The sequence below is a fragment of the Larimichthys crocea genome, chromosome VII (assembly GCF_000972845.2).
Source record: "Larimichthys crocea isolate SSNF chromosome VII, L_crocea_2.0, whole genome shotgun sequence".
Taxonomy (NCBI): Eukaryota; Metazoa; Chordata; class Actinopteri; family Sciaenidae; genus Larimichthys; species Larimichthys crocea.
This window is the reverse complement of record NC_040017.1, coordinates 25,579,441-25,605,536: the sequence shown is the minus strand read 5'-3', so window position 1 is coordinate 25,605,536 and position 26,096 is coordinate 25,579,441. Positions and strand designations below refer to the sequence as shown.

General features: G+C 40.6%; 1 protein-coding gene across 1 annotated transcript in view; it reads left to right on the top strand.

Annotated features, from left to right (window-relative positions):
• maml2 (mastermind like transcriptional coactivator 2) overlaps window positions 1–24,221 on the top strand; it is a 32,372-nt gene extending 8,151 nt beyond the window's left edge. The window contains exons 2-5 of the mRNA XM_010739718.3: window positions 16,337–17,578; window positions 22,252–22,416; window positions 22,508–22,616; window positions 22,702–24,221. Coding sequence (XP_010738020.2) covers window positions 16,337–17,578; window positions 22,252–22,416; window positions 22,508–22,616; window positions 22,702–23,549 — 2,364 coding nt within the window. The 3' untranslated portion in view covers window positions 23,550–24,221. The remainder of the gene's footprint in view (window positions 1–16,336; window positions 17,579–22,251; window positions 22,417–22,507; window positions 22,617–22,701) is intronic.
• The last annotated feature ends 1,875 nt before the right edge of the window (window positions 24,222–26,096 follow it).

The window sequence follows — 26,096 nt, the reverse complement described above, 5'->3', positions numbered from 1 at the left end:
CTGAAACAATTAATAGATGAATCATACATGGATATCTAAAACTCTAACCTGCAATCTGTGTTAGGTTCACCAAATATAAGAGTTCCAAAAACGTCCTTGTTGATTGTCCAACGGCAAATTAGGCTGCGCAATAGACTCTTGCGAATATGCACGGATACTTGTTTCATGTTTTGAATATGAATTACCCCGCTATTCAGTTTTTCATCCAAGTGAACATTTCACTGGGTTGAAATACCTCAATTCCCAAGAGGTTTGGATTAGAGAGTCTCCACTGTATCCCTTTGTTACTGATTTGTGCTTTCAGCATGCTTCCCCATTGTTGCCAGCAGTTTGTTTGAATTTTGAGCATTATGTGGTCCTCAAGACACAAAAAAATATCATCTGTCCACTTGAAGTCGATGGGGAATTTCAGGATGACTAATATATTAGTGCTCCATTGTAGCTATTAAACCCATTTGACTGAGGAAACATGTTTGTTCGCGGCTTTTCATCATCTGGAATTTAGACATAAAAATATATGTGAAGCTTGGGGCCATCACTTAGCAATAAAGGGGCCGCGTTTATGTACATCTATATATTCAGAGGGGGCCATGTAGAGGTATCCGCTCATGCCTGATGCCGATTTCTTCTGCTGAGAGAGCTCTTTGAGGTTTGTCAGGTTTTTCCTGCTTGACTTAATTGAAGAGAGGGCAGGATTGTGTGCGAGGAAAAAGAGGGAAGGGGGGGGAGTGGGAGGGTAGTGCCTTGGAGTGTCTTTCCGCGAGTGCTTTGCAACCCAGTGCTGAAACTGGAACCCTGTGGGAACAAGCATGTTCAGGTGTATTTTATGTGCAGTGCGTGGAAGGTGAACTGAGGGGACAAGTTGCATGCAAAATCAAACACAAATGGTGCTTTGGAGTCTTGTTTACGACAAAGCCTATCCAGAGTATAGACATGGTTCAACCCAGTTTTAATGGTTTGTGTTCATTTTTAGCTTTAAGTTGAGCAGCACCTTGACGATTATGACAGTTTTGTTTTAGAGCTGACAGCTGTGCGATGTTTGGATAAACAGCTTGTTTGGAGCTTATCTATAACTGTTCTCACACTTATCTGACAATCAGCCACCTGATATGTCAGAGTTTCCTGGACTTGTTGTAGCTGCTGTTGTAAACAGATCTGATTATCACAGTTGCCACTGGAGAACTGGGTGTGGATGTCAACTTATGTGTTACCATGTTAACATGACTCTGTCCTCACCTTGCTCAAATTCTTTACTCCAGCCTTACACGGCGTTATAGGCTCACAACAATATCTATTTATCAGACAAAACCATTTGAAGCCCACGAGTAATCAGCCATCTCACTCTTCTGCTGAGGAACAATCGGGTTCTGAGCAAAGCAGCTTTATTTGCAGGACTTCAAACAGCCTATTCTCCTCAGGGTCATTACCCCGCTCAGGAAATGAGAAAGTGGGCTCCTGATGTCACTGGCAAACCCCTTTGCACAGAATACCGGGTTAAACTGGGAGGGGGAGGGGAGGGCCTTGCTAGATCAGAGTTCAGACATGTTTACATTACAGCTCAGGATATTTCTCAGAGCCCGGCCAAGCTGCTGAAGTTCCCAGGCTCCAGAGTTGCGGAGTGCTGAAAAGAGGCACAAGCATTCACTTTTTCTTCTCTTGTCTCCCTCCCGCTCCTGTTCACTGGGGTCTAAGTCATAGTTCAACTCCATTTGCATCGTGGTAATGTTCTGTTCTTTGCTACAGTTGTGCTTTGGGGAATATATAAAAATGTGAAAGTCACATACATAGTTGACATAGACAGTGTTGCATGTTTGAAATAAGTTTGCTGACATTGTTTAATAAATGAACGTCACGACCTTATATACATCATTACAGTTTTTGTCTCGAGTCCTTTTCTTCATCTTGTTTTCTTCTGAAGAAAACATATGACATGCTAACCCCTCTCTCAATAACAATAACAACGCATGGCCAAACACACAAGGTGAATGTTGTCCTATCTTTAAACATACCGAGCCAGTATTGGTTATTTAATATCAGATCCTTTCAGAGTTGTCGGCTTGATAGAGATTCAGGGATTTTTTTAGATAGCTGACAAGTTAAATCATTGCGGAGCAATGTGGCAAGATTTTATCTAGAAGCGTCATGGATGATACTACTGCATCACCCTGCTTTATGGAGCTGCCAACTGATTTAAACCACATAATTAGTTTGGGTTTCAGTGGAGACTTTAAAGGATTTCATTACATGTTGGATCTTATTTTCATAGTTCTGGCCATTGCTTGCATCATTTCCTTTGATAACAAAAGAATTGCCGATATCTGGAAATGTGACAACATGACTAAAAAGGAGTCAGACTGGGAAAGAAATATGAGACATCAGGCAGGTTAACATGAGGTTCAGCCCAGGTTAGCCAACTTATTGGGAGGCGAAAACAACTATTAAGATTATTACCCAAACTGTTGTAAACATCCATCACAATTTAAAATGGACCCACTTTACATGCCTTAATTGTGTGCACACAGATTTCCTGTGCAAAAGTGATTATTAACAACATTATGGGTGGCTTCACTTTTGGCTTTACCTCCAAATAAAGTAGCGGCTAATCTAAACTGGCTCGTCATCAGTCAGATTATTTGACCGTTTGTTATTATCCAAGAGAAGTTCAGCAGTATTATAAACATGTTGTTATAATAAAGTTATAATAAACTCTCTATGCTAGTAATTTCAGAGGCTTTCTCACACTTAGTGTCGAAATCTCACTAGACTACTAAATCCTTAACATACTTGGGCATGAATGAAGCAATGAATCAATCACAATATTTTGGTTATCAACTGCTTACAAAATATGATTGGTACTGTGTCAGCCTTCAAAATCCCACAACTTACAGTTTTACATTTTCAGACAGCTAGACCAGCTTGTCTAGAGCATCGGTTACAGGTCTAGAGGAGGAACATAGATGGTCTTGTTTCTTGCCTCAGCTCTGCCAATAAGGCTGAGAAGTGGCAGCTGGAATGTTTGTGTTAGTGCTGTGCTGTGGTGAGGTGTCACGGTGCTGAGCTATGCTCTGGCGCCTGCTCTCTCTCCACCTTGCCTAGAGGCACACAGACACTGCTGTTGCATCTACAGCACACACGAGAGGTGAAACCAGGGGAGGATCTCTGGTCTTTATCTGCCCTATCGAATCATCTGCAATTTGGTTTTAACAGGACGCAGGCCTGTGGTGACAGAGGAGCTGCATGGATCGGTGGCTATATTAGTCTAATTTGTTAGTTATGGTATATATTGGAAAGCTATCTACTTAGTTATGTTAAGATTTGGTTTTGATTGTAATGATTTTCATTTCAGCTCCTGCTGAGCTGTAAAATGAAATTGCTTTATTTTAAAAAATCCATTAACATTTTTTTTTACATAATAACAAGTCCCTACCTGCAGATTTTGCAGTACAGCATCTTGAATGGAAGAACAACAGAAGTTACTGTAATTCAAAGGAGGCAAACTTCCATACTCACTCGCTGTAACTTTTGTGTATCGCAAAAGTCGAAGATGATCAAACCCAGTTCCACAAACAGCTGATTCTGAAATGTAATGAAACAGGAATAATGTTTCACGATGTAAACACTATGTGAGAGAAACCTGCTTTCCTACCATGAAAGAATTACATGAAAGGGTAATAAACACTCACACTGAAGTCGTGTAAGTCATTTATGGAGGCTAGTGGATCACCCATGCCATGTAGTAGTAATAGATACTGTCTTTTTGAAATGTGTCCATTTTATTGTTGTTGTCGTCACTTTGTCAGAGGTTTTAGTCAGAGGTCTTTACTATTGTTATTTCGAGGCTGCAGTTTGTGGTGAATTGCATCACAGTGTACTGGGGTTTCTATGGCGATTCAGTGTATTTTAAGCTTAAAGATAAGAGAAAAGAGAACCATAATAAAAAGGGAAATTCAGGGAAGGGATTCCTAATATATCCGTAAGGGCTTTCATTTTCACCTTCTTCCTCTCCTTGAAAGGTCTCTGCACACTCTCACGGTGTTATATAAAGGGTTCCTAATTCTCTTAAATTATTGTTTGTGCCCCTTTAAGTTTTTTACTCTTGTGCAAAATATGTTTAATCCACCTGGTAAAGGCAGGTGGTGAATGAGTATTAAACAATCAAGGAGGTAAATCCTATAATAACAAGGGGGCTGCTTTTTAAACGGGTAAGGTAAATACAAATAAGGCACAATATCTTTATAAAACATGTGTAAGCATTTAGAATATCACAAAACAAATGTGTAGCCAGTTTGTCCTTAAACCAAGGGGCATGAGTGGTCTACCCTAGAATCAACTGATTAAATGTATGCAAGTGAAGTGGACCCTTAAAACAAGCTGACATCATAACAGACTATATCTGGCCTAAGGAGGGGAGGTATGTGTTAGGTCAAGTGCTGCCCCCCATTGAGCATTAATCAATTCATTTTTTTCAACACTTTTCCTTTTCTTTAATGATTAAGAACTTCTGCAACAGAGCTAGAAGAAGTACTTATAGTACTAATACCAGTGTAGAAATACTGTGTAGTAAGTACAAACCCTGCATTCAAACCTTTATTTAAGTACAAGTGCAAACATGATGACATGGAAATGGAATTAAAGTACCAAAAGTAAAAATACTAATTACGCAGAATGGCCCATATCAGAATACACATTATATTATTGGATTATAATTATCGATGCATTATTCTTTTCATCACTTTAATGCTGCAGCTGGTTTAAGTGAGGCTCATTTGAATTATTTTATGTATTATTTGGTAGTTTATGAATTTCCTCTGAGGATTATTAAGGTTTTATCTTTATCTATATTAATACATCATTTGATTGATTAATATCTGCAAATATCTGTACTGGAGTATTAAGTAGCAGAAAATGGAAAAGTATTAGAGCACCTGAGTATGCAGCACAAAGAACCTGCTGAATTATGTAAAGTGTGTAAAATGAATATATATATGTTATATTACATTTTGCGACCAATTAATCATGCTCTGTAAATACATAGTCAGGAAGGAATAGCTCCTGTAATAAGACCCCTTTACATTTATGTGGGTTGACTTGTTCTTTTAAATTGGTGGCAAACGGTCATTAAAGCATGTAAAGGCGCATTCTCCTGTCCTGCTGCTTACAGAGAAAAACTGTGATGCTGCATTCTTTTCATAGCTGTTAGTGAGAAAGTGGGGTTATTATGTGTGCGTATGCATGATAACAAGAAGGAGAAAGAGAGTGAAGAGAACATTCCTTTCTCACTCCCACTCTCCACCACCACACCCCCATTGCTACTCACTGCCACCCCACCCCCAGTTTCCTTCCTGTGCTTTTTTTAGAGTCTATTGGATGTTTTTCCCACATCCGGCAACAAAGCCAGCCTTTTTATGCCATAACCTAACAGCATGGTGTTCTGTGGTTCTGCTACACACAGGCATGGACAAATGTGATAAATTAATTGAAGCCCACTCTTTTCCTAACTTCACGTCCTCCTCCACTTGACAGACTGCTTAGATGTTCTGGGTTCTCGAAAGTGTCTCCTTGAAGTGCTGAAATAGTTTCTATCATGTAATTTGGAATATTTTCAGTGTCCTGTAACAATAACAGATACTTACTAATACTGAGATATCTGATGTTAATAGCACTAAATAGAAATTTAAGACTGCAGGATTTACATTAATATGATTTAGATTAGTTTTCATGTAAATTAACTAAACATCAGGTCGTCTTGAAATCTTTTTTCTTTGTTTCAAAAATAAAAATATGTTCATTTAAGAGTGAGAGAGTGGTGATTTTTTCTCTTTAGATATTAGACTTAAACAACTTAGTGGAACTAGTTTGTAATTCCCAAGCTCACTCACTCACTCGCATTTAGTCGGCTGCAGATTCACATTGCTCATGTTGTTGAGTGTTTGGGAAGGTATGAAGGAAAAAGGTAGTAACGGCAGTAGCTGTTAATCTAAAGTGTCGTGCAGAAAAAAAATGTTTTTCTAGGCCCGGGGATGTTTTGCAAATATAAAACCTTCATGGTTTCAAACTTTATAATAATAATAATGATTGACCTTGTTTGTAGTTCAAGGTGTCCAGTCAGCAGTTTCTTGTCCGTCAGTCTATGTGGAAAATAATTTTTGGCCACAGGGGATGTTTGTGTTGCAGAACCACGATTAGGGGACAAATTGGCAGCAAGGCTGAGCAGAAGCTCTCTTAATAAATTTATGAGGTTGTTGCAATTTCAACACATGCACCACCTACAGGCAATCAGTGTAAAACTGCAGGGCCAGATCTGCGGGTCTGAAACTGATCTTGTGGATTATAAGGTTGGTTTCATGTGCTTTACACCAGTGACACTGTTTATTTGTTAGCCATAGATTTGTTTTTACAGTTTTTATACATTTAGACACATGGTCTTTCATTGGTCACATGAATGGGCCACTAACCACCAGAATATAAAATACTTAAATCTAAAACCTAATGCTCTTTTCAACTTTTCAAAGCACTAATTAAAATATGGACACTCGTGTTTATCTGTGTTTGTCCTCATTGTCATTCCCAGTGAATTAATTCCCTTGGTAAGAGGGAATTTTCCCCTCTACAGTATTATGCTGCCTTGGCTGAGTTTGAATCACCAAGCTCATCTGTTTTGCCTGAAGTAGTCAAAGCAAGGGGGAAAAAAACAGCTGTCTAGTCAGTGAAGGGGTGCCTTGCCAGTTGAGCTGTGAAATCCACACAAGCAAGCAGGATAATCTCTTCCACCCAGGCCAAATATCATATCCTGGGATGGAAATGCAGATAGTTCCATGTACAGAACCTTGACCTAACAGGGTGTAATTTAATGCGACAGCGGCATAATGTATAATGTGGTATCCCAAATGTCATCACATTGGCAGTAAAGGTAGATTTTTTTGAATGGCATTTCTCCCAGCAGCATCACAGAGGTAACGTTGCATTATATAAGCTTACATTGGCACGGGTTTGTGCTATTGTGTCACAAATGACATGAGGGATGATTCGTGGATGGATTTATCAGCGTGTTTGCTATGACTCAAGACTCAAGTAATACTACTTGGGGATCTTGCGTAGAGTAGACTGGAAGTTAGGGAATGATTAACTTGTATTTCCACTTCCCACTCCAATTCCTCCAACTTGCACTATCGCCGTGATCTGCCAGTTTGTCTCCCATACGACAGCGGTTATGTTAATTGCTGCTTCACAGCCCACTCCTCCAGAATAATCTGAGGAAGCATGGTCAGATCTTGTGCTTCCTTCTTTAGCATATGCCGTGACGATATGGCTGTGAGTTCCTCTGAGCAGTTGTCTTTACAGTTGTGTAATACCAAGCATACACTAGTACAAGCTAAACATTTCTATTACTAAAATGTTCTTAGTGGAACTCAGTTGATGTGGTTGTGTAGATGTATTTTGGATTTAATTAACCACTGGCAAAAGTTTTTCCATGTTTATTTGATCATTGTTTTTTAAAATTGTCTTGATCAGCACAAATCCTCTTAATCACTTTCAAATCACATCGGTTGCTTGGTGTTTCCCCCTAACTTCGCTTTGAATGAATGTCAGTGATCGCATCATGGGAAAGTTTTTTTTTTCCTACTTGGACAGATTACCTGCGAGCACACTGTGACTCTCTCTCTCCCTCTCTCTCTCTCTCACTAGCTGCGACATGTAAAAAGACCTAAAGAACTGGTTCACAAGGCCCACTTAAACACACACAAGAGCTGCCTGCCTGCATGCACAAACTTGCTCAGAGACAGAGACTCTACTGCAACCTTGAACTCTCCCTGCCACTGTGGGAGCCACCACTAGCACAGACAGCGGCGAGCTCGGTACCTGCAGGGCTTTATGGAAAGGCACTTTAGGCATTTATTGGATTTAAATGTTTTATATTCTACACATTTTTCCACTGTACATGAAAGTCATTTAAAATTGGGGCTTATGTTCTTAAATGCTAAAATGTTCAGATGGTAACAAATCAAATGAAATCAAAAAATCTAACTTTGAGCAGTAGGGGGGAAGAAATGAGACTAGTCTTGACAAAGTTAATGTGATTAGTGAATAGTTACATAATATTCACTCCCCTTGCAACTCAGCTTTGGTCTCCACCATGCAGCGAGTTAATCAGAGCCTTCCTTTTCCTGCTGCTGCTGGACCACAGGGTTGATGACAGCGAGGAGACAGAAACAATTTAAAAAAGAGGCTAAAAAGCTCCATGGAGCTGCAGAGTTGGGTGATAATTCTCTGTGGGTTTGTCATTAAGAGCAATTCCTTTCACATCATGATTTAATCCAACGTTAGGTTAGTTTATTATGATTTTTATGTAATGCTCAGAGATTTGCAAAAATGATTTTAACATATGTTGTTAACGGACTTGGTATTTGGGCTCAAATCAGACAGTTACCTCATAGCAACATTTGGAGCCAGCAGAGTATCTAATGCAGCTATTAATTTACTGCTCTACCTGAAGATTCCCATGGGTTTCATTTTTTATGGCAGTCAAACTCCATCCCACCAGTCTTAAGAGTTAAAAAAAACCATTTTCTTTATTAAGGCAAACAGCTGTGAATTAAACTAATTTGTTTGTTTTTTTATGGGTGGTGGTATCTAACTAATATCTAAGATACATCAGTATCATGTGATGTTTTGTTTTTTGTCCTTCTGGGAAATGTCAGGCTGATGATAAATTTTTAGAGGTCACATATTTTCTGCACCATGATCCCCCCCCAATGTTCCCCCCACCGCACGCACTTTTTCCTTGGTTGGAGTCTGTGAGAGCTCTGCAGTGTTTTCTGTGTCCGTCTCTGCCTGCGCCGGTCTACACAGACCTTATTTGGAATGTCAGAACTGATAGGAGTGGGAGTCAAACAAAGCTTCCCACTCATTTATTTTTTCTTCTTACTTTCTCGCTGCAGCAGTCCCCTTTTCAAACCGAACTAGCAGAGGATTGTTTTATAGAATCAGTGCAGATTAGTATGACTGCCCGCCTGTCCTAATGCATGCGTGTAATTTAAGTGAAAAGCTGAAAGAGATGACAAAACTCAACAAGTATACCCTTTTCAACTAGTGGAGCTTTCTCCATTGAAGCGGTTTAAAACACTAAATGTGTTTCCCCCTCTCTAAAAGCATGAGGCTTATCAAGACCTGGCTGAGTGAAGCAGCATTAGCACAGCATTAACCACTCAGCCCAGGTTTCCCACGGGATATAAAATGGATCCTTGTTTCACTGGGAAATCGCCACAGCAATGTTGCTAAAGAGCACTTTGCTGCAATCACATCAGATATTGACAAACATTGTTTCCTGATTTGGAACAGCGGTCTCTGTGCTTAAAAGGGGAGCATCAAGGAATTCATAATCTAAACAGCTCATAAGTACTAAATATGGTACGGTTAAAGATCTATAGTTACTGCCTCGCATTAACTAGTGAAGCCGGATGATGGTTTTCTTTCTAGTGGCCAGAGATATGACTGGAATGGCTCAGGAGTGTGTTGCTCAACTCAGCAGTGGCACTGTTGGCTCTCACCGTGCTGCAGCTGCATGCTGAAGAGCAGCCAGATGTTTGAGATGGTGAAATGAGCCTAGCGAGCAGGAAACGGCTCTGCATGCCATAGGAATCGTCTTTGAAAACAGGAAGGGAACTTGTTCCCTGCTTATGGGCCCTTTCCTGTGGCATGACCGGAGGCAGGCCTTGTGTTTGACGGTTGCTGGGAAAAAGGTACTTGTGGTTGTAAGGCTGTGGTCTTTTAAAAGTACAAACATTCTAGGAAAGCTTTAGTACTGTTCAACAAGGGATTTGTTTTCAGAGCAAACTAGAAGCTGAAATAATCTTCTGCTATCTCATGTGGCGTCATGATAAGATTAGTTTCACCTCTGCACAACATTATAGAATAAAAAGATAATTGGAATCTAATGCCAAACCAATCTAATATAATAAACCAAGTAAGTTATTTCATAAATAAAAAGATGCTTCATGCTCATATTGACCTCATATTGATTATTTCATACTCGTAAGTGTTTGCTGCTGACAATCCTTTAACCTTTTGATTTATGTTAACCTTCCAACGCCCTCGAGCAGTTTCCCAGCCTGAAAAGTGTCTCTCGCATTTAAGCAGGCACGGGTGCACATATACCAATCTGAAGAAACATGTCATCATGGTAGATGCATCATCTCCTTTCATTTTTTGGTGCGCAGCATGCATTTAGATGTGGATCGGAATAGCGAGAGCTGATAGAGGGTGTTTCCAGCACATAGGGTGTTGGACCAATGAGAATTTAAGCCTGTGTTACCACTAAATTAAACCCTTTGCGCTACAATAGCAGCTTAGCCTATATGTGGTTGGCAGGCAGGAGCTGTATGGTTATCTGTGACTAGCTCTGGGCTTGTTAAATGGTGGGATGTCTTCCTGTCCATCGCCTTGCTCTCTTTTACAGTGACTAAGTGAGGACAAAAGGTGGCAGATGTCTTTAATAGGAAAAAATGATGTTGTGACCACAGTGCGAGATCGGGATGTGGAAATTATTTTCTAACTATTATGACCAGTTAATCCTGAAGTTTCCCATTTTAAATCCTTTATTGAAGGGATCCTTACTGCATACTGCATGGGATTGCTCCTGAGTCCACGGAGCCCTCAGTCCTTCTCAGTAAAATGTCTCTGTGGTTAAGAATGACATGTAGATGAGAGGCGACAGCAGTGTCAGGAGCTCTGTGAGCCACATGGCCATGGGTGATGTGATGTGACGGCTTGTCACTGCGATGTTGGTGACCTATGGTATGTCTGCAGTGGCGTGGCCTGGCTGGTGCCACGGCGATGCCTTGACAGAGTCTGTCTTCCCCCTCCCACACACACACACACACACACACACACGGCCCGTGTATGTTCTCAGGATCACTATCCTTCCATCCTGAGAATCTGAGGGCGAGGAACCACAGCTCTTGAACTTTTCTGTCACTTTTTTTTTTTTTTTACTTTTTTAAGCGCCCCCACGTATTTTCTTTGGGGTCCACACATATTTTCCTTATTCTCCTTTAGCCTTTGTGATATCACATTAAACTCCTGAGCTCGGTTCTGAACAAAGGGCACGCCAAAGCAAGGACTGATTGGAATGCAGGCTTTTTAATCTGTGCATTTGGATAATGGAGAGCCGATATTTGAATGGGAAGTGTCTCCGACAGTATTTTTCTGTGTGCAAGCTGCCTTTTATTAAAATAGCAAGTTTCTCCATGGAATGTTGGAGCTGGGCTACATTAACTGTTAAAAAAACCTGCCTTCAGTAAACATAATGGATGATTTCTCTTCAAAGGAGCTCTTATCATCTCTTCCCATTTCCCAGAGGCTGCCACAAAGCTGCTTCTCTCTCTCTCTCTTTTTTTTTTTTTTTTTTTTTTTTTTTTTTTTTTTGCTGCCGCTGCTGCTGCTCATCCTTCTCTCCTGCCTGCTCTCTGGAGGGCAGCCTCAATCTAATACAACTGTGTCAGGAAGTGTGGGGATGCAAAGTGCTGATGAGCCAAAAGTAGCCCACCTCTGCAGTGTGCTGCTTCGTCCCAACACGCGGCAGCCTGATTAGGGAAGCACACCATGAACCTGTGCTCACATCCCAGTGCAACCTAATGGCACATGCCCTGTAGAAACATAATAAACATGTTTCTTATGCTGAGAAATTAGATTTTACACACCAAGCATTAAAAAAAAAATAGATTTCATAATTTATGTGTGAAATGGGATCAAGCCTACTCATGTTATCATTTTATCAGCTGCTAATTTATACACCAAAACATACAGAAATTGTTTTAATGCAATGCGAAAAGTAGCTGGCAAGATTTCCAAGAGCTCTCTAATTTGTCGTCTACATCTTGCTTCAGTAGATATCTGGTTCAGTATTTCCTGCTGGATTGTCAGAACCACACACCATATATAGTGGTGTGCCATCATTTTTTTAAGATATAAATTCAGTTATAATTGCTTGTTGCTGCCTCAGTGCACCCTTCAAACTTATAATTTCCTATTTCCTAGTGTTTAAATTCCATATATATGAATCTTGAAACCGTAAAACAGCTTAAACTCAAACCGTAAATGCTAAAATCTTGGTTGGTTATCCTGGAACATGTCAAATAGATTGAGCACACTTTGCTGTAACCTGAACTGTGCTGAATAAAAACAAACCACGATTAAGTAACAAACAGGGATTAGAGAAAGAAAACAGTTCACAGGAAAGACAAAAACCGAATCCAAGAGCTCCCCTGACTTGATTTGACTAAAACCATTAAATACCTCGTGAATGTTCACACATACTCAAGCCTCAGCTACTTTGCCTTCCTTTAAATAATAAAGATTTTCAGGTTATCCAGTATGTTCTATTCAATTTCTCTGGATATAGTATCATGGCTTACAGCTTTAGACAGCTAGTAGAAACCCTGTAATTAAACTGAGCCCTCTACACTTTCTCAGCATTCTGCAAGTAGATAGCTGAATTCTGTATGACAGCTGATCATTGGCACTGGTCTTAGGGCTCTTGTTTCTTATCTGGCAATAAACGAGCTGAAATCCCCTCTTGCAACAGTATGCAACCTGCAGAACCGCATAAATATTATGTCTCCCTAGGAACACAATAGTCGTATTTATTCCTTTATTTTGGGACTGTTTTTTCCATGTCAAATGCCGAGAGGAAGGTTTCTAACTCTCACAGGAGCGGATTGCAACATGTTTCAGGGCTCTGGTGAATAGATTAAAGGCTGGTGAGCTTGATCCTTTGTTGAGCAGCGCTCTCATACTCAAAGACAAACACAAAGTCTTCGAACACTCTCAAACCTGAATGCTTCAAGCATGCATGGCTCTAAAGACCGGGCCACTGGATTGACAGATGATAGCAGGAGGCCTGGTGTTGTGTCCCTGTGATGACACACCCGGAGCCCCATCCATAGTGCTCAACATCACTACACTGCTCAGCTTGACACACGAGCTACCAGCCCTCCAGCTCCCAGGAATAGATAGCTTCTGTTGACAGGACCAAGGTCAGGTTCCTCACTGCCACAGTCAAAGGGCATTAATATGCACAGTGAAAAGGTTACATTCAAAAATTAAATGCATTCTTGCTTCACTTATTAAAATTATTTCCTTGGGAATTGTGTCCCAGAGTAGTACAGTTAAAGTCAATATCAAATCTTGATCACTCAGTGTATATTGTGATCTTTTCTGTTTGAATGAGAGATTTTCTAACTTCTAGCAAAAAATATTCTCGTCATAAATGTCATGAATGATTGTTCAGTGACGCTCAGTAACCTAGACCTTGACAATAAGTGAATTACATTTGCCAGCACAGAAAACGAAGCAGTTATGCTTTCATCTCTGAGATGATCAGTATATAATACATACGTTTAAGCCTCTCATGCAGCAGGAGTCATTTTCAAAGTGATTCAGAGCTTCTAAGCTCATTAAATGTTAATCAAAAAATCTATTTTCAGATCACTTGGAGATCTGTCATGAGGATTTCAGGCCAGCTAGGAGGCCACTGCTTCTGAGTACTGAGCACTGAGTGAACAGGACGGTCCTTTATTTCTTGATCTCAGTAAAAAAAGCTTGGGTAGTTGTTTTTTTACTCCAATGAAGGTAATAGGATGCGCATATGACAGTGATCTAGTAACCTTGACAAGTTCAAAAGCTTCAGTTTTGAATTTCAACTAAACCAAGAACTGAAGAACTGCTCTTAACTAGAGTCCATTTTTAAATGGCACAGAGGCAGCAGTGAGGCAACCCTGTCTCACAATGGCTTTTTTGCAACACATCCACTTTCCTTTCCATTATTCATGATGTGTTTTCTCAGACAGTGCCTTGAACCATGAGGAGTACTCCTGTCTGTCTTCTCTAGAAAGAGCCCTGTGGAACGAGAGAAAGTGTGCATGAGCCGCACACAAGGAAGGTCTGTTTTCATCTGCATTTGGAGAAAAACAGATGTCCGGCAGTCTGAGAGGCACAATGTCTAATAGTCTGCATCTCAGCGAAGATGGCAAAGGGAGCTGGTGAATGAGACATACTGTAGATGAACTTATGGAACATTTCCAAGTTAAAATTGTATGTGTCTCTGTAATCCTCTGTATTAACTCGGCATCATGCAGCCAGACTGTCATTACATCATCCGACGTCTTTCTCTGTAGTCTCTGTCAAGAACTTTTTCTACTGAGGTTTATTTTTGTGACAAAGTCTATTTCACTTCAAAACAGTTGCTTGTTTTTCTTCTTCTATGTGAAGGCTGAATTACAGCACCCTTACAGGACCGTACTACTTGTTATTATTTATTGATAGTTCATTAATTAACTATTAATAGTTAATGTAAAACTACTCTGCCCCAGTATGGGCAGTTGGATTGTCTCTACACATAGCAGTCTGATTATAATATTGGCTGACTGACATGTTCTGGCTCTAATTATTATCACATTATAATACAGTGGCAAACAGGGATTATTTTGAAAAATGACTGTTGCTGCAGCAACATTCTGACATATGAGAGATATCTGTTACACTTTCAGATTGCAGGGTGTTCGTGAATGCACCAACAAGAATTTTTTGAAATCGGGCTGTGCCTCCAGCTGCAGTATTAGGCTGACATATACAACATGTTGTTGTCAAAAAAATAAAGGTAACAAATTGGCCACTCAGCTTTCTTTTTGTCCTAATCTGAACTCTGTGGGGTTTTTTTTTTCCTAGCTTTACACCAACATCGTTGTCATGGAGCTCAAGCAAGTTTCAAGTTGATTTTCCTACCGTACTTAAATAAACTAAACGGTTACTTGAAAATCAGTATCTGCAATCACACGTTTGAAAATGTTTCTGCTTACTAAGCTAAAGGCAAAGCCACTGGTATGATCTTCTCAATACAATTGATCATTCCTCTTTCATTCAATATGTTAAAGTGCACACACGCACACGTATTAGCTTCATTAAAGGAGGCTTGGTGAGTCAGATATCTCTGCCTTGATTAAAATGTGAAGATGTATCTCTGAGCAATTGTTACGAGTGTTAGCAGTAGTAATACAGACACGAACAGAGTGGAAATGTAGTGAACTGCAGGATTCACTCCAAACCCTCAGGCTATGAATCATCTTAATCTAATGTGTGCCAGCAGGTGGAAATGACTCAAATTTGTTCCCACAGTGAAATATGCAGCACTCTGATACTCCTCTCAGGTTGGTGTACAACCAGAGCCATTTTGTTTCCATGCAGGCACCACATTAAAAGATGGTCATTTTTTTAATGTGTACACAGCAGTGTGCCTGAGATCACCAGTGGATGGATAATTTCTTTCTCAATGAATTGTTGTTAATGACTCATAGGGCATGTGATGGAAAAAAAAAATCCTAAAAAAAATATATATTTTGTTGACGTGACAGTATCTGTTCCTGAAAACAAAACAAAACAAAAAAAAACACTGTGTTAGGTTTTTTATGCTTCAGTTTTATGGAGTGTTACCGAGCGGTTAGAGTGGTGAGTCATGGGTATGTGCTTATTACCTTAAATGAAGACTTGCATGTGGAAAGGACAAAAGAAAGTCTTTCTGCACCAGCGTGTTAAGCAGAATCTCGGGCATAAAGGAAAGGAAACTCTGCGAGGCTATCTAATGAAGCACAATGGAAGAAAATATAATGTATGCAAATGAGGGAAACAAAGACTCTATTCTTCTCTCTGCTGCGTGTCAACTGTATCAGATTCCTATCTTCTCAGCCAATCCACTAAACTCAAACTACAATTATCAAAACATCTTCCGAAATTTTCTGTTTGCCTCATCGCTGCATTGTTATAAATAAAACTATATATATATAAAAGATTTGTATGTTTTATCTGAACGTATCAGCTTGATCTTACAAAATAATGAAACTGGATGATGTATGTCTAAAGAATTTAGGATGTCGTCACTGTGGTATAATCAAAAGTTATTCCACTGAGTCAAAACAGTCTATTAATAAAAGTAATCTTCCTAAATTTCACAAGTTAGTCAAGTGTACAGCGTCTACAGGCCTCGGAGCAAATTGTGAAATTGGATTAATTTACATGGTGATACTTTGAGCTTGAAGTAGAATTTAATGCAGCCACCCTCAGAACTATCACCATGATTTACATTGGCTCGCAAGACAGTTTTTGAATCAAGTGGAATAATTAAAGTCTTGTAAGGAAAATGTTTTCTTTAGGGTTAGTCTTCTATTGAAATTCAAACTCCATTACCATGTAGGAGAAACACTAGTAAATAATAAATGAATTAAATGAAGGTGGGGTAGGTAACAAGTGAACTCTTTTCTGAATCTTTTTTTTTTCTGTTTTGCAGCTTCAAGGATCTCTGCGAAGGAAGATCGAGGGACATGCACCGGGGCACGCACCAAAGCAGAATGGGCTCTCCTGCGTATTCTCTGGATCAGACTTTAAACGGGTCCGTGTTGATACCGGAGCTCTGGGACACGGGCCCTGCAACCATAACCTAACCCAGTCTCATTCTCTGCAAGGATCCACAACAATGGGAATGCAGAGGAAGAATTACATGATGCCCCACGGAGTGGGGTCAGATATATTCAACATGACCCTGAAAGAAATGAAAAAAGAGCCCATTGAGATCCAGTCTTGTGGCCAGTCAAACGCAGAGATGATTTTTGACTTCAAAGACGAAGGTGGGGGTCAGATTGACCCAGAGCTCCAGGATCTTTTTGATGAGCTGACAAAGACAGTGCCAACGCTAAATGACCTGGAGTTTGAGAAGATGCTGAAACAGGATGATACATTCGGTTTGGATCTAGGCCGGCCAAGCTCAGCAGGAGCAGCTGCCACTTTGTGTTCCCCGATGGAGAGGCCGATAAAGATGGAGCACTCCCCAGATTTTGGCCAGGTTCATTGTGGTTCACCGCAGCTCCGACCAGCTTCAGCAGGACCCTCTTTCACGTTAACCAGCACCTCTTCTACCGCCACGTCACAGAAAGCTAATACTCAGGCCGGGCAGCCCAGAGCCATGCCCTGCTGGCCAGAAATATCCCACGCAGAACAGCTGAAGCAGATGGCAGCAAACCAGCAGCAGCCAAGCTCTCTGCTCCATCACCACCACCAAACACCACCTGCAGGATTGTCCAGCTGGACTCCTGCCATGAGTACCCACTCCTCCACCAGCTCCTTCCCCCAGGACAAAGTCCCCAGCCCAGCCCCGCTTAGCCAGCAGAGGATTGCCTCTCAGAGTAAAGGGATCAACAACTGCCTCTTTAAGTCAAATGGCCACAATGGGTCCCATCATTTGGACATGAAGGTTCTTAGCACCAAGCCCACGTTGCACTTCAGCCCCAAAGCGCCCCATTCTGCTAGCCAGCCGATGCCGACCATAGCAAGCTCAGTGAACAAGATTCCAGCCCAGCAGCAGCAGCAGCAGCAGCAGCAGCAGCAGCAGCAGCAGTCGCCATCGACCATCCAGAATCAGCCACATTCAGCTCTCCACTTCCAGAACCAACCCATCTCCACATCAGGGGCGCTCTGTCTGCAACCCAAGTCTGTTCCTGCAGGTCTGCCGTTCAAACTGTCTCAGCAGCGACAGGTAAGGCTCTTTAAATCCTTTTTACATTTACATACTGTATTACTGTATATCTACCATCATGCATGTGATCATATGACATGTATGAGTCTGCACAGTGATAATGCAATGAAATGATGGCCATGTTTAGTTAATGGCAATAAGAATAATTTATAGTGCATCACTTAAATGTACAACGTCGACTAATCACAGTGTATCCTGTAGAGTTACATAACCTAAATGTTTCATTTCTTCTATGATCTTATTTATTTTTCAGGAGATGTTGGAATGTCTGGCTTGTGTATCTTATTACACTCTCTATACAAAGTCAATATTAGCATTTTTCCTGCTGAAGATATAGTGACATGATACACAGCAGTCAAACTCGCTCTCTTTTTCATCAGTCAGTCCCCTCGGTTTTTCTCTCGGCAGCCAACCAACCTGCCGTCTGAAACAGCAGCAATGCAATGCTGTTTGTTTTTGGGACTTTATTGTCATTGTTCCAGCTGCTGTCTGTGCCTTTGCTGCTGTCGCGACTCCTTTTTGAATATGTATTTCCCCCTGAAAGTGTTTTGACGATGACACAGATTGCCAGAGCATGGTAGATTAACATGCAGGACTTCTAATTTCTCTGCTTGTCATGGTGGCTCCCCGTCAGGGCACAGATATGCACAGCGGGATTTGCTAATTGGAGGTTGTTAGCTACAAGGGACAAGTGGTGGAAAATGACAGTAATCTGCTTAGCCTGGTGCCGGAGGTTGAATCACTGATTTGTTATGATTGGGGAGATTTAGACCGTCCCCTCTTTCATTTTTGCACTAACAGTATCTGTAGCTGTCTTTGTGTGAAATGATAATGCGAGCCACACAAGAGAGCTCTCATAACCTCTACAGATCAAGGGGAAGTGCTTGAGTGACTGGGAGAGAGAAAGAGAGAGAGAGAGAGAGGGAGGGAGGGATTTATACAGACATTGAAGTAAACAAGGTAGGATGACAAATACATCATCACACATAATAGAACCTGTTTTACCACTATATTATAAAACCATTTACACTCTAAACAGATCGGGTTTTTATTATCGGAAGCTTCCGAAGACTGTGTGAGGCAGAAATATACAAAATCTTTAAAATGAGTGAATAACAAACATTTTTTCAGGACTCCAAATGTCCCTGTTTCACAACATGCCGGATATTTTCTATATACACAATACACAAATTAAAATTGTTATCAGGCCTACTGGTTTTGTCAGAATTAGTATTTACATTAGCATAATTATTAGCAGTACTGATAAAAAAAGTAATAATATTTCCAAAGCATGTTTAAAACAAATTATAAGCAATAGAAATTAAAAATTAAAGTCATGAGAAAGAAGTGGAAAAGCTAGATATCAAGTAATGAAGAAGCCTTAAGTGTACTCTGATGAATGATTAAAAAAAACACATTTTTCCAAAGCGCAGTGCAAGTGAAAGTAAAAGCTCAGTCACCTCCCGTCTTTAAAATGCTGAGGAGGACAATGCGGCTGTGCTGTGGAGTTCATCAGAGGTGAAGGTTTTGTGAGACAACTTTCCCCAAGGACGTCGCGTTTTAATGCGCAGTTTGTTTGAATAGATGAAATATGCAAACACGAGGCGGAAGGATGTGATAGCGTAGGGATTGTTGAGGAGAAACAAGAACCGCTGTATGTGTTTAGAAAAGGCTGATGATGGTGTTTGTCTTCTGCAGTCGGCACGGACAGGGTTAAAAGTCCAGCTAATGAGGAAGGGGCAGCTCACAGAGAGGAGGAAAAAAGAGTGGAGCCTCTTCCCACAGTGAATTGAATTAGTAATGCCAGAGAAATAAAGGTCCTGAAAGAGTGCCCTGATCCCCCTGTGTAACACTAGCAACTAGCAGTGGGCTTCCTCCCACTGAGTGAAGCTGCAGACCTCTTTAGCAGCCAGAGATGTGAGCTTTGCTGCTTGTTTGAAGCTACAGTTTAATAATCAGCTGCTGAGTCAAACATGTCAAAATTCAAACCCACCGCTCTCTCTCTCTCTCTTTCTCTTTCTCTCGCTATGCGGTCACCCACAAAAAAGACTTTGCTCACTGTAAGTATGAATACATTCTCTGGCAGCATACAGTAGAGGACACTAATGCATTATGAAACCTGAGTTGCTGTGGTTGGTGGGCAGTGCTATTTCAAGGGCAAAATGTAGTGTTGCTGTCTGGTCTGTGCCGTGTTGTGTCTTTAAGGTAAAGAAAGACATTTTTTGGAAATAAATAGCTAACGCAAAAACAATCCTGGTGATCTTTGATGTTTATTATCTCTGAAATAAAATGAATATTATTTTTCGCACTGTTGAAAGCTCATTGGTTTTCATGGAATAAATCCATACGGGTGCAGAAAGGACTATTTTAAGGGTATAATGAAACTAAATTGATTTTCTAGCACAAACTGAGGTGTGTTTAAGCTATTCACGCGTCTCTGAATTTCATTTTCACAATGGGAGTTGGACCTGATACTTTAAGTCCTCCTTTCACAGTCTTACCTTATTGTATATTTGACTTTCAGTCTATTTATGGCTAATGTATGTTTGTATTTTTTTATTATATTTAAACATTTGCATTCAGATTTCACATTTACAATATCTCACTGACTTGTACTTCTGCTCAGCATAAAACAACACCGTTATTTGAAGCCAAGGCAGACATTTGGCAGCAGTTTTGTCATCTCAATGATTAACTTCAGCCACTGATTTCCATTTAAATACTACACGAGCACTTGTATCTTGCTTCTTGCGGAATAGACTGCTCTCCTTACTGAAAAGGCCTAAGCCTAAATTACAACTACAACTGAAGATAAAGGTTTGTTTGCAGTAAATAATGACTCCTCAACTGTTGTTGACGGTCTTGTGGCACCACATCCCTCAGTTAGGATAAGAGTGGGGCCACAGGGGCTTAGCCTACCAGGTCACTCCAGCAGTGCTGTGAAGGGAGTGCTTGTTTCCTGGGAAAGGGAGCTGCAGCCAAGTCCAGATGCCGAGGTGCTCCCCAGGGACAGCGTCATGAGTCCAGACTGGAGGAAGTGCAGTGTGAGAGCCGGCAAAGGCTGGGCCTGGATCACTGTCAGCTGCCTGCACTGCCGCAGGATGGGAGACTAAATCACTCTGCTCCTTCTCTGAGGCCGGAGCCACATGTGGTATTCATTTACAACAAGCTTGTGAAGAATGAGTGGGGGGGGGGGGGGGGGGGGGGGGCATGGAAAACAGCTTTATGACACATCAGGATGACAGAGAGGATTACTCAGTTGTACATGCTAAAACACCCCTCATTGGGTTTTTGCTTACAACAAAGATGGAACAAGCCGTCTCCGGCGTACCTCTACAAGGGAAAATGTGTGTGATGGTCATAGTTTCTCACAGTCTCGATAACTGGATACAGTGAATCAAAACCAGTGATTCTGCTTTCTAGAGTAACAGGAGAAACCACTGTTTTGATGTTTTAGTGCCTGCGTAACCTCATTGCCATGCTTGATTTGCTGTGTGGGCTGAACTCAGGCAGAGAAGGCGAATATTAGCTCTCGAAATGGCTTGTGACTCCTGATGAGTTTCAACTTCCCTTATTCTCTGATCCTGCCTCGTTAGTTTCAGCCCCATTCATTATAATTCTCACACTCACACACACACACTTACGCATACTTCCTTCTTTTTTTCTGTTTTTCTCTTGGGGACCACAAAGTCACCACCCTGTAGAGATCCATCCTCTGCAAGGAATCTGTCCTCTAAGTAATAGCTTCTGTTGAACGCAATGTTGGATTTCTAATCCATTTCACCCTGGGAAAACATTTTAAGTCAACACAATGACTGACATTGTATACACAGCGCTATGTTGACTTGGATTTGGTGCACATTAACCTCTTTCATGACAAATGCTTGCACTCGGTTGAGGCTTGAGCACAGTCAGAGTGTCGCTGTGTGCACAAGAAAGACAGGTTTTACTTGGAGTACTTAGATGGTCTGCACAGCTGCCTAAAAAAGCTAAAAAAAAAAAAAAAAAGCATTGCAAGGACATGTAACATCTCAAACACCCACGGTGGTGAAAGCTTATCTACAAAAGCACACGTTTGGGACAAGACTTCAAACAAAAAAAAAAGCTAGTTTGGATATATCAATTTCATTTGAGTGCTGCCGACTACAACAGTTTAATCAGTGTGATAGTGTCAGGAGCCAAATGGGTTTCTAGTGGATGGAATGCCTTCTTGCCAAACACAACACAGTGATCAGTAAAGGAGAGCTTATTAAATGGAGGTAGTCATGGTGCTGGCGCTTAACTCCCCATTGGCACACATTTCCTGCTGTCTCAGGGATTCTTTCCACTCTCTTTAGACACAATTATCAAGGGAGAAGCAGGCCTTGAGGAGGGCTCGCACTCCCCCTTACAAAAAAAAAAAAAAAAAAAAAAAAAAAGCCTCTCTCCAAGTCTCCCTTTTTCATCTGCAGAGGGAGTAGCCTTGACCACATTCTGGAGCTTGAATAGCATCTTTGAAACAGATATAATATCTTGTAGAGTCTTGCCCTCTAGTGGCAAAATCACATTATTGCATTGTTTTGTTTATTCTTCCACAGCGCTTGGCTCCAATATTCAGACACTTAACAGAGAAGACTGTTTAAATATTAAAAAGTTGCACTAATGTAAAACCATAATGTGTGTCTTTGTCTAAGGGTGTCCCTCCTGGTCCAAGGTTGCCGACTAATGGAAGCTTAGGAGTCATGTCGGCCCAGTCTCAGCCACGGCTGCCAGCACCCAACAACCAGCAGAAGGGCCCGGCCAAAACTCAGGCCATGCCGAGACAGCTTACCCAACAACAGCACACCATTAACAATTCAGTAAGCTACAGCTTAAATCATCCAGCTTTCCAATCAAGCTTATTTATTAATCGCACAATCAATATTCACAACTTTGTTTTTCATTTTTTAGGACAAAGACAGTGCACACGATCAGTTCAATCGTCATCTCACAAGGCCTCCACCTGATTACAAGCAGTCAAGAAGCATGGTGGGAGTTCAGCAAGGAAACATCTTCACAGGTATTGTTCATTTCTGATAAGTCACAAATGATTTCAATGCAAAGGACAAGCGGCATTAATCAGATTTTTTTTGGTATCTCTTTAGGTCAAAACTCCTCCCAGTCTTCCAGCAGTGGCCCTGAGAATGACCTACAGGCCATGTCTTGTCACCTCCCAGGTAGGTCTGGTTCAAAGATGAGTCCTTCACCAGCGGACCGCAGATTTGGGATCGGGGCCGACTGTCATCCGAGTTCCTGCATCGGCCAGTTCCAGCAGCATAACAATCAGAATCGAATCGGACCCAGTCAAAACAAAGCCAGGTTCCTGGGGCCAAACGCGCACGGAAATTCGTTTGGGATGAACAATGTAGCAGGTGTACAACACCCGAGACCGACAGCTGACCTGCATCCCTCAGGGGTACCAGGACAGGGTCTCGGAGGCTTGATGAAAAATGTCAACATGGGCTGGGGCTCAGCCAACAAGCAAGTGACAGCTGGACTCAATGTTAGGCGGCTACCCAATCCACTACAGTCTCAGGGTGCGCAACTGGACATGCCAAACCTCCCATACCAACAGAGACACATTGGCCCTCCCAACCAAGTAGCACCAGACATCGGGATGATCCCTCATAACCCTTCGATAAGAGACACAGGCCCAAGACCAAGCCAGCCAATGATGGGATCTCCATCAGCAGCAGTGGGAAACCTGAACCAGGCCTCTCCTGAACAGAGGGTACCAGCAGGCAACTTTGCAGAGCCCAGTCCCAGCTCTAACAACTACCAGAATAACCGGGCCAACCGTCTGACCTTTGACTTCCTCCCCGAGGGAGACAACACGGTTCCAGGGATCAACACGGACTCAGACTTCATAGACTCTCTGCTTAAGTCTGGCTCTGGGAATGATGATTGGATGAAAGATATAAATTTGGATGAGATCTTGGGCAGTCACTCATGAATTTGAGTCACAGATTACTAAAAAAAAAAAAAAAAAAAAAAAAAGACCCACAGCTCAAACTATAGAGGGAATGGATGTAAGATGTAAGGGGTAACATTTTTTAAATAATGTTAAAATGGAATTTTATAAACTCATATTATTTGTTATCCAAGTATACTGTATTGTTTTGTATTGTATTTACTGTGAAAGGAATCTGTGTTCTGTCCTTAGTGCTCGGCATATTTTATTCCTGGTATATTGGCCAAGAAACTGCTTTTTCTTTGCAGTCACCGTTTTCGTGGTCTCTCTGTCATACTCATGCTGTAGTGCTGTCGCATAGGATGAAATACCAAATTCACACTGTGAAAAGAAAACATTGCTGTGTTGCTTTCAAGTTCATCTTGATATTCCGAGTTAAGTTTCTAAATCTGCATCCACTATTTAGCATGATATGGTATTTACCTTAAGAAGCTTTGCTACCATACACACAGAAAACCTTACCACAACCAGACGATTTCTTACTTATCGTTCAAGCTTTTTTTTTTTTTCATCTGTGGTAGTTTTTGATGCAATTTAAATAATGTAACCATTAGTTTTTATTTCCTGTGATATTTAATAATTATTGGGATAGTAATGATACATTATAATACATGTAATTAATCAAATTGGTTTGAATAAATGAATAAATAAAAAGTGTTGTTTATTTCCTTTAATTGAAGATTTGGTTTGCAAAGACAAAAACGGGTTTCTTAAAATATAGACTTGTTATTGTAATTGCTTGATATAGTCTTCTGAGTCCAGACATGATTACTTAATAGTGACCACAGATAGATTCAAAGATTTCAGCTGAATATAATTAATATAATGACATCTGACTAAATTAATTTGTATGCAAACAGTTTTAAAATTCCCTCATCCATTGTTTATAGCACGTATGTTCATTCTAAGATATCACTAATAAAGAAATCAGCATTTTAATGAAAATGTTCTACATTTAATGTGAACCATATGAATGATGTTGTTTTCTTGTTATTCTGGGCATTAGGTGCTAAAATATGTTGGAGTATCTTTTTTTTAATGTGTTTTATGTTTGTTTGCAAAAAGTTTAGAGTTGGTTCAAACGATATTTGACATCTCTGAATGAAACAATTAATGTAGCATTTAAAACACTGCAGATTCATCTCACTGGCTTTACAAAGCAATAAAGAATAATATACAAATAATTTCCATAAAGAAAAAAAAGATCGTCATTATATTTTCTCTCAGATTTCAGAGTGAGATCTGGAGACAAAGATGTTTCCTCCCTCTTCCACATTGTATCTTTGTCCTTCACGTTTGTAGTCCATGTGAGTAAAAGGACTACAATCCCCATGATAGTGTGTCAGGTATACACAGATGTTTCGCATTGGGTCTAATCACAGGAATGTCAAAGTGTCTCCTAGTTTGGTTTGCCTTGAGTGCCCGGAAAAGGGTTTATGTTAGATTAATGTTAGAGTAATGTTAGATTAATGTTAGATTAATGTTAGAGTAATGTTAGAAAGCAGATCCAGGTACGTTTCTGCATGCACGTGTCGTCCCTCCAGCACAGACAGGTAAGCCCAGCGGTCAATGTTGTTGAAGATATAGCACATTTAACATTAACATGTTTTTGTAAAGTAACACCGACTCCAATCCAAATCCAATAAATATACAGTCTGCCGTCTGTTCACTACACACAGCTTTGAAACTGCATATACTAATTTTAGTTAAAGATTTATTTTGAAAGTACTAACCAGAAGTGCCCATGTGTTGTTATTGTATCTGCCTTGACGCTTGTGTAGCGCGACTGTAGTTTCTCGCTGTGGCCACTAGAGGGCGCACAGAGGCCACGTTAACCTGAGTTAACATTAATGACTCAGTGCGCACACACCTCTGATTAATGACAGTGACTAATAAACTTACTGGAAGTGTTCACACGTACAGATACTCAGATACTAGTTTGACTAATTTGACGCTCGCAGTTCCAGTTTAGTCCACAAACCATGGACACTAACTAACAGAATATAACGAGACACTGCTGCTTTACACTGCTTATACTTTATAAAACATTTTTCTTTATACAGCTTACACCTACTGTCAGCCCCTTTCAAAAGCTGGATGGATACACCCATGACCAATGCCTGGCAATTAACGATAGACAGACAGACAGACAGACAGACGATCGATCGATCCGAAGGAAATGCAAACATACATTAGATATAACCTATAACACAGGAGCCGTACGTTAAAATGAACCTGAGATAAAATTAAACATGCACAGAGGAATGAAACATGTGTAGCAAAATTAAACATTTGCATAGGATTTGAAAATGTGCAGAGGAATTAAACATTTACGGACAAGATAAATATATAACTGTAAGAAGTGCTAAACATCTATAAAAACTATATAGAACAAAAAGTAGAAAGTGACTGTAGAAATGACAGACAGACAGACAGACAGACAGACAGACAGACAGACAGACAGACAGACAGACAGAAAGAAAGAAAGAAAGAAAGAAAGAAAGAAAGAAAGAAAGAGAAAAAAAAATT